General features: G+C 62.5%; 2 protein-coding genes and 1 long non-coding RNA gene across 3 annotated transcripts in view; 1 reads left to right on the plus strand and 2 right to left on the minus strand.

Moving 5' to 3' along the window:
• LOC130141484 (uncharacterized) overlaps window positions 1–782 on the minus strand; it is a 29,057-nt gene extending 28,275 nt beyond the window's left edge. Inside the window, exon 1 of the long non-coding RNA XR_008819072.1 lies at window positions 626–782. This is a non-coding gene — a long non-coding RNA (uncharacterized LOC130141484). The remainder of the gene's footprint in view (window positions 1–625) is intronic.
• Window positions 783–1,285: 503 nt separating this feature from the next.
• Window positions 1,286–5,236, plus strand: TXNIP (thioredoxin interacting protein). Its single transcript, XM_056322416.1, has 8 exons — window positions 1,286–1,784; window positions 2,716–2,788; window positions 2,891–3,034; window positions 3,360–3,463; window positions 3,591–3,847; window positions 3,957–4,113; window positions 4,232–4,380; window positions 4,507–5,236. The coding sequence occupies exons 1-8, from the start codon at window positions 1,535–1,537 to the stop codon at window positions 4,540–4,542; spliced, it is 1,170 nt and encodes a 389-aa protein (XP_056178391.1). The 5' UTR covers window positions 1,286–1,534; the 3' UTR covers window positions 4,543–5,236.
• POLR3GL (RNA polymerase III subunit GL) overlaps window positions 4,842–8,611 on the minus strand; it is a 5,881-nt gene continuing 2,111 nt past the window's right edge. The window contains exon 5 of the mRNA XM_056322618.1: window positions 4,842–4,867. Within this exon, the coding sequence (XP_056178593.1) occupies window positions 4,842–4,867 (26 nt within the window). The remainder of the gene's footprint in view (window positions 4,868–8,611) is intronic.

Consider the following 8,611-nt stretch of genomic DNA (forward strand, 5'->3'; position numbering starts at 1 on the left):
GTTTTAAAACCATGGGCAGAACAGCCCCCGCCTGTCAGGGAGGAATGTCTGCTCAGCAAAAATTATCTAGGAAGGAAAATCCGAGGGTTTCTTTGAGTCAAAAGTCTCCTACGGGCAACAACACAACTGTCTCCACTCCCCAAATCCCAGCTAATAAAAGAGGGATGAGGGGCCTGCCCCAGCCACAGGTTAGAGGTTGTGGTTGTTTGCCACCGGTCAGATCAAGGTGAGACTTGTTGATGAAAAAATACCAACCATTTTCTACAGCCGATAGCAAGAAACATCCAGACACTGCAATCTTAAAAACAAACACTTGGCCTCAGATTTTTTTCGAAAGCCACTTTCTGTCCCCTCCCCCCTCAAGACATCCTCTGGAAGGATCCCGAAGCATGGGGGAGCGGGAGGGGGTGTCACGCTTCCCTTTTAGGCCTATGATGGTGCGTTGGGAGGGATATTTCTGGGACAGACGCATGGGAAAGGCCCAGAACACGGTCGTGGGTGGGAAGCGGGTGCAGGCCCCTCATCAGGGTGTCATGGGAAGGGGCAGAAGTGGGGGAAATACCCCCCAATACACACCCCAGAAGGAAGGGGGGAGACCCGCCAGGGTCAGTCCTCGGTCCCTTACCTCAAATTCGTCCTTATTTACCTCAGATAACGTGGGGGGAAGGGGGGCAGCCCAGAAAGGGGCTGAGGCAGCACCTCAGGCACGGCAGAGGGGAGGCCAGGGGCGCTGAGGAAATGCCCCCAGGCTGCCCTGGGCCGGAGGCTGGGGGCGGGGGGGGGGGACGACGACGGTGAGGAAGGGGGCAGACAGGCCCCAACGGGGCGACGGGGGCACCAAAGGCCCTGTCGAGCCGCTCCCAGTTCACCCAGCACACCAAGTCCCAGCCCAGTAGGTCCCAGTCACCCACCCTGGGGGCACTCTCCCCCTCCCTCATGGCCAAGAACGTCCCAAGCCGTTCCCTGCTCGCCATTGGCCACCGGCGCCGCCGTCCTCACTTCCCATTGGCCTGCTGCGCTGTCACTCCGACCCACTCACCGCCCCCCCCGCCCCCCTCTTTTTCCTAGAACACGCTCGCCTCTCCTTCACACGCTGTCCACGCTCCCCACCGGGCGCGCTGATTGGTCGGCGGGGCTGTAAACAAGGTGGCGGTGGCCAATGGTGGCGCTGATCACGCGAGCAGCACGCCTGGCCACGCGCCCTCGGCGTGGAGCTGCTGGCATCAACAGGCGCAGGGCGGGGGGGGAGCGCGCGGGCGCGGCTATAAAAGGCGGCGGGCGGAAGGGGCCGCGCTTACAGAGCTGAGGGCAGCGGTCGTTACGGCGTGGCTGTGGCGTTCGCCCCCACCCCCGTAGCTCCTTCAGCTTTAGCCAACAAAGGCTTAAACTGCCAATTTTGAGTGAAATTCGCCTGGTTTAGAAGAGTTTTTTTTTACTTTGCGGGGGAAAAAAAAAAAACAGAAACCCGCGGTTGTTGCCCTGTGCTGCTCTTCTGCTTGTTTCTCGAGAGCATTTCTCCCCACTCGTCTCAGCCATGGTGATGTTCAAGAAGGTGAAGAGTTTCCACCTGGCTTTCAGCGAGCCTGAGAAGGTCTACTGCAGTGGGGAGAAAGTGGCCGGGCATGTGTTGGTGGAGGTGGCTGAGGTCACTCGAGTCAATGCTGTCAAGGTGCTGGCCTGTGGGGTGGCCAAAGTCAACTGGGCCAAGGGCCCCCAGCAGTGCAAGCAGGAGGTGGAGTACCTGCGCTTCGAGGATGTCCTCAGCCTGGAGGAGCAGCCCACTGGTGAGGCTCTGGGGCTGGGAGAACCGGGGAGCAAAAGGTGGGGGTGTGGGGTGGATAAAAGGGCTTGGAAAGGTGCCTGCTGAGGAGCAGCTTTTCCTTTGCTCTTGGGAGGCCGGAGTCAGTCTCCTGGTTGCATCCCTTCGGGATACATGTTGGCTGGGCAAGTTGTGCAGCGAGGAGTCGCGGTGTTCCGTGGGGGATGATGAGTCTGGGGAGAAGTAACCAAACGCATTGAAACCCGTGGAGGGTGGCAGGGCTCGGTGAAGTCAAGTTCAAAGTTTGCAAGGTGAGGGCTAAAAGCAAAGCTGGGCGAGCTGCCTGCCGTTGGGTGTTGGTGTGGCTGGTGGAACGGCAGCAATGCCCGCAGGGAGCGAGAAGAGGACTTGGCTTCGCTGAGTGTCGAGGCAGCCGGAGGTGCCGGTAGCCCACACGGGGCGGGTGGTGGCCCAGGACAAGGAGTTTCTTCTCCTGGGCATGGAGAATTGACTTCAGCAGCCTCTCTGTTAGGCTGGCTCCAGGGAAGGCGAGAGATGAGGACTTGGCAGAGTGCCCTGGTAGATAACCAAGGTGACGTGAAGTCTTTGGAGATGGAGAGATTGCCGGGCAGAAGAAGTGGGGACTTGTTGCTCCCACGGAGTGGAAGTGGGGTGTGGCAGGGAGTGAAGCACATCAGGACACTGTGTTCTGGCTTCAGTCGGATGTTGAAAGAAGTGAGATTCAGTGAGCCTTACTTCCCTGCTTCGAGAGGACAGCAGGCTTTCGGGCTGTTTTAGGGGGGTAGATGTGGGCGGCTCTTACCCAGCAGCTCATGCGGCTCAAGCCTGTGCAGCGCTTGACTTCATCGCGCCTGTGTAAGCAAACTGGGGATAATGCTTAAGAACAAACCCCCAGAGCTTCAGCTGACGCTTTCCTTCCACTTCTCTTTTCCCAGATGAGGACGGCTCTGTAATCCTGAGACCCGGTAACAAGTACGAGTACAAATTCGGATTTGAGCTTCCCCAAGGGTAAGTATGAGATGAATGCTGCTTCATAAAAAGATACATTGGGATTGTTGTGGAAAAACTCTTGCTGCTTCAGATGTCTTAATGAGTGTTTCTTCCCCACAGGCCTCTGGGTACCACCTTCAAGGGAAAGTACGGCTGCGTGGATTATTGGGTGAAAGCCTTCTTGGAGCGCCCATCTATCCCTGCTCAGGAGATAAAGAAGCGCTTTGAGGTTATGGATCCCGTTGATGTGAACACTCCAGAACTGTTGGTACGTGCTGCTCTTCGCTCAGAGAAGTTTGGCCGTAGACAGGTGTTGGGAGGGAGAAAAAGCCCTTGGGTAGGGTCAGTCTGACCTCTGGCATTAAGACGCCTCTAATGGGCTTTATTGCTGAGCATGGATTAAATACTTAGTTCTTAAGAAGTCCTACACTGAGAGAAAGAGAGACGCTTGTTCTGCTTTCGCTTGGCTGCAAGGCCCTGGAACCTGATGGGGAAGTTATAGTTCGTTGCAAAACAAGAGGAAGGAAGGAGGAGCGGGCTGGGAACAGCAGGCTGGTATCACCTGGGTGACAATCCTGTTTGTCAACAGTCCCCCGGTTGCTGCCAAGAAGGAGAAGAAGGTGTCCTGCATGTTCATTCCTGACGGACGCGTGTCGGTCAGCGCTCAGATCGACAGGAAAGGGTTTTGTGAAGGTAAGAGCCTGTCCTCCCCTCTCAGAGAAGGGGAGGTGAGCGGTACCCAAGCATCGGGGGTGTAAAATGGCAAAAACGGGGGAAGTGCTCTGGCCTTGCTCAATGCCAAACGCCGTTCCCTCCCCAGGTGATGAGATCTGCATCAATGCTGACTTCGAGAACACTTGCTCACGCATCGTGGTGCCCAAAGCAGCCATCGTCGCCAAGCACACCTACCTGGCCAATGGGCAGACCAAGGTCTTCACCCAGAAGCTCTCCTGCGTCCGAGGCAACCACATAGTCTCGGGCATGTCCGAGTCCTGGCGGGGCAAAACCATCCGCGTCAAGAAGCTCAAACCGTCCATCTTGGGCTGCAACATTCTGCGTGTGGAGTATTTCCTGCAGGTGAGCGGCTGGACTCGCTATTTCCCCCTCCTCGCTCAGTCAGGCGGGTTAACTTTGTCCACCCCTGGGTCCCAACGTTCCTCAAAACTCTTGGTTCTTGCCCTTGCAGATCTACGTCAGTGTCCCTGGGTCCAAGAAAATCATCTTGGAGCTGCCCCTCGTCATCGGCAGCCGCTCGGGCATCAGCAGCCGCAGCTCCAGCATGGCCAGTCAGACCAGCTCCGAGATGAGCTGGGTGGATTTGAACCTCCCCGATGCTCCAGAAGGTGAGTGGAGCTGTGGTAACTGTGAAGGGGGTCCTTGGTGACCCCACCAAAGTTTGGGGGGCTGCAGCGGGGTGTTGGGGTGGAACCCAGAGCTCACCAATCCCTCCATCCCTTGCAGCACCCCCGTGCTACCTGGACATTGTTCCTGAAGACCACCGCCTGGAGAGCCCCACCACGCCTCTCCTGGATGACCCCGACAGCTTCGACAGCCCCATATTCATGTACGCCCCGGAGTTCAAGTTCATGCCACCGCCCACCTACACGGAGGTGAGCAGCGGTGGGGGGCAGCAGGGGGGCGAGCCGGAGGGGTCTCGCCTGCGCCAGGCCTGCTGGGGGGTAGCGTGGGATTCAATCTCGCAGCATCTCAAACGGGTTTTTTGCTTCCTCGCCCAGGTGGACCCCTGCATCGCCAACAACAACGTGCAGTGAGCGCAGAGTCAAGAAAAAGTAACTTTCCGGCTTTTTTTGTGGACTCCATGCGCTGAGGCGCACGCCTGGCGGTGGCACGGACATCACTCGGTGCCCCGCTGCCCGCAGAGCGGCCGCTGGAAGGGCCAGCGGCTCCTGGCGAGCGTGAGGAGGTGATGAGTGTATGAGTCTGTGTGCCCTCGTGTGCTGGCTGTGCCGAGACGCCCCGCTGCGGCGCCCGCGGTGCCTTCGGACCTTGCTGACAGCCAAAGTCTTCCAAGAGAAAAAACTGCCACCAAACCTTGAACTTCGCACGGTGCTCACATGGAAACGGGCGGGAGAGCGACTGAAAACCAGAACCAAACCCTGAAACGCTGGGTCGGAACCGGCCACCGCGCCCTCCCGTCCCGTCCGCCATTGGTTTGGCGAACGCGCCACCCAGGCGTGCAAAGATGGTGACTAAACCTGTTCTGGGGTGGCTGCGCCGCAGCTTTCACCTCCCCGTGGCCACCGCGTCCTGCGGCCACCTCCTGCGGTCACATCCAGGCGATGCTGGGCCGGCCGACCCCGTGGGGGAAAGGTGGCTCAGGGTGGGAAACGCTGGTGGCACCAGAGCGGGATGGAGAGGGGGGGAGCGGCTCCTTTTCTACTGTTTTCTATTTTTTTGGGGTGGGATGAGGGGAGAATAAATAAATAAATGTATTTTGTACTGCCACTGCTTTCTGCCTCTGCTTCAATAAAGAGACGTGCGAGATGCTGGCGCAGCCGCTGAACGGGGCCTGGCCTGTGCGCTCTGGTGCTCATTAACCAGCCACCTGCTAATTACCTGCTGCTGTGGTGAGCATCTTGCTCTGGCTATAGCTCATGTTCCCGGGGGGGGGGTGGGGTGGATTTTCCCAGTTTTCCTGGCAAAAGGGGCACTGGTGGCCAGCAGGGGAAACTGAGGCATGGCACGTGGCAGCGGGGTGACGGGAATTCCCTGCCAGCTGCTGCGGTGACATCCTCCTCCCCGGGCCTGGTTTTTTTTTGGGAATGTGGGTGAAAGTTGATGGCGGAGGGCCGGGGGCTGCGGCTGCCTCGAGGAAAACAACCGTGACCTTGGCGGAGGGCTCAGCACCCTGCCCCCCGCGCCGTGCCTCAGTTTCCCTGTCCTGCTGCGGGGGCTGGGCGCCACGGCCGGCCCTTATCTCGCTGCCGCCGCCGGCATGGCGTGGCACCCGCCCCGCACGTCGCGGCCTTATCGCTGGGACACTGGGGGCTGTGGCTGTACGCCACAGCGAGCCGGGGGGGACACTGGTGGCCCCACGTGAGCCCCAGATGAGCCCAGTGGTGGCCCCAAAACAAGCCCCAAACGGGCCCAGTGGTGGCCCCACACGAGCCCCAAACAGGCCTAGTGGTGGCCCCAAAACAAGCCCCAAACGGGCCCAGTGGTGGCCCCACATGAGCCCCAAACGAGCCCAGTGGTGGCCCCAAAACAAGAGGAGCCCAGTGGTGGCCCCAAACGAGCCCCAAATGGGCCCAGTGGTGGGCCCCAAATGAGCCCAGTGGTGGCCCCACACGAGCCCCAAACAGGCCCAGTGGTGGCCCCACACGAGCCCCAAACGGGCCCAGTGGTGGCCCCAAACGAGCCCCAAACAGGCCCAGTGGTGGCCCCAAACGAGCCCAGTGGTGGCCCCACACGAGCCCCAAACGGGCCCAGTGGTGGCCCCACACGAGCCCCAAACGGGCCCAGTGGTGGCCCCAAACGGGCCCAGTGGTGGCCCCACACGAGCCCCAAACGGGCCCAGTGGTGGCCCCAAAACAAGCCCCAGCCCGGGGGTCCCCCGGCGCCTTGTGCCTCAGTTTCCCCAGCCGGGCCCCGCGCCAGGCCCGTCCCGTCCCGGTGCCCCGGGCCCCCCGCCAAGCGGGTGAGGGGTCAGCCCCGCTCCAGGCCAAGTATGGGCACAGTGGGCTGGGGGGGGGGGGGGGCTGCGCCTGGGGGGCTGGCGGGGGGCCAGGGCCGGGAGCTGTAAACACTCAGCCCTCGGCTGCAGCAGGAGAAGGCCCCCCCCCCCCCCCCCCCCCCCCCCCCCCCCCCGCTCCAGAACAGGCTTCACCTGCCCTACAGCCGCCACAGCGGGAGGAAGAAGCCCCCAGCCCCAATTTTATAGCCCCCCCCAGCACAGGTTTCTACCTGCCCCACAGCCACAGGGTCAAGGAGCCCCCAGCCCCAATTTTATAGCCCCCCCACCCCCCGAAAATGAGCTCCACCAGTCGGGGGGAGGGGGGCAGCCCCCTGGAGACACACACCCACCCCCCCCACACACCCCCTGTATGTGTTTTCCCCAGTAGAAGTGGCTGGGAGGAGACAGTACCCCCCCCCACCCCCCCACTTTACAGCCTCAATTAAATAAATTAGGGCAATAAACCCCCCGCCCCGCCCCGACTCGGACTTTGCTCGGGAGTGTCCGCCTATACCCAGCACCACGGGGGGCCTCATCCTGACCCCTGCTGCCCGCCCCCCCCCCAGTTTTCCCCTCCGTCCCAGGCTGGGGGGGGGCGGGGGCTAATCCATAGAGCTGAGGAGGCGGCAGCTGCAAAAATGTCTTTTCTGGAAAAATTAAAAAAAAAAAAAAAAAAAAAAAGGATTGAAGCTGCTGCCCCCGCCCCCAGCATCCCTGGATTGGGGGGCAGGGGGTGCTCTCTGCCCCACCCCGTACCTGGGTCACCCGTGTGTCTGTCCTGGCACGAAGCCACCCCCCCGTGGGTCTGTGTCCCGTCCCCCCCGGGGGGCCTGGGGACCCTGCAGCCAGGGCTGGATGCGGCCAGGGCAGGGGGGTGGTGCTGGGGGGGGCTGCTGCCAGCTGCAGCGCTGGGACCCCCCAGCCCCAGGGGGAGCGGGAGGGACGGTCCCAGCGGGGAGGTCAGGGTCATGGCCGAGCCCCTGGAGTGGGGACCCCCCGGTGCCCCCCAAGCCCAGCAACGGTCGCTGCCCTCCCCCACCCCACCCCCGCCACCAGCTGCCTCGGGCCGGCTCTGGCGCGGGGCCTGCGCTGGCTGCGGCCGCTGCCGAGGGTCCCAACTGGGCCAAAGGTCCCGCACGGAGCGCGGCATCGGGGGCACTGCGCTGCTGGCCCTGCGCCGCTGCCCATGCCCTGCCTGCACCCCTGCCCATGCCCTGCCTGCGCCCCTGCCTGCACCGCTGCCCATGCCCTGCCTGCGCCCCTGCCTGCGCCGCTGCCATGCCCTGCCTGCGCCCCTGCCTGCACCCCTGCCTGCGCCCCTGCCTGCACCGCTGCCCATGCCCTGCCTGTGCCCCTGCCTGCACCCCTGCCTATGCCCTGCTGCCCGCACCCCTGCCTGCGCCCCTGCCTGCACCGCTGCCCATGCCCTGCCTGCACCGCTGCCCATGCCCTGCCTGTGCCCCTGCCTGCCCTGCTGCCCGCACCCCTGCCTGTGCCCCTGGGCTGCTGCCCACGCCCTGCCTGTGCTCCTGCCCCTACCCTGCCTGCACCGCTGCCCGTACCCCTGCCTGTGCTCTTGCCTGCACTGCTGCTTGCTCTCCTGCCCACACTGCTGCCTGTACTTCCTGCCCGCACTGCTGCCCACGCTCCTGCCCACACTGCTGTCCCCTGCCCACAGCTCAGCCGAGCCGGGGGGGGGGACCACTCACACGTGGGGGCCGGTTCCACCACCAAGAGATTTTCCAGCCCCGTGGGGGTCCCGGTCCCCCCCCCCCCCCCCCCCCCAAAAATCGCCACCTCCTGGAGTCCTGTGATACCCCAGGCAGCTCTGATTTGGGGGGGGAGGGGGCGGCCCAGCCCAGCCCCGCTGGGGGCTCGGCTGCTTTGCCCGCCCCCCCCCCCCCCCCCCAGGCAGTGGAATGTGCCCGAACCAGGAACTTGGGGGGGGGGGGGGGGGGGGGGGTGGGCACTCTGTCACACGAGGGGCATGTGAGCACCCCTGCCCCGGCCTTGACCTGCCCTTGCCCCCCCAAAAAAACCACTTCCCCCCCCTCAAAAAAAAAAGGCCCTTTCCCACAAAAAAAAAACTTTCACCCCCAAAAATCCTCTTCCCACCCCAAAACCACCTTTTCAAACCTCCAAAATAT

This window comes from Falco biarmicus, chromosome 19 (assembly GCF_023638135.1).
Source record: "Falco biarmicus isolate bFalBia1 chromosome 19, bFalBia1.pri, whole genome shotgun sequence".
In the NCBI taxonomy this organism is placed as follows: domain Eukaryota; kingdom Metazoa; phylum Chordata; class Aves; order Falconiformes; family Falconidae; genus Falco; species Falco biarmicus.

Excerpts from the sequence above, each read along its gene's own strand:
- TXNIP (XM_056322416.1), top strand. The coding sequence starts at position 1,535 with ATGGTGATGTTCAAGAAGGTGAAGAGTTTCCACCTGGCTTTCAGCGAG. Across the intron at positions 4,114-4,231 it reads CCTCCCCGATGCTCCAGAAG|CACCCCCGTGCTACCTGGAC; the intron begins GTGAGTGGAGCT and ends CATCCCTTGCAG. Across the intron at positions 4,381-4,506 it reads CACCGCCCACCTACACGGAG|GTGGACCCCTGCATCGCCAA; the intron begins GTGAGCAGCGGT and ends TTCCTCGCCCAG.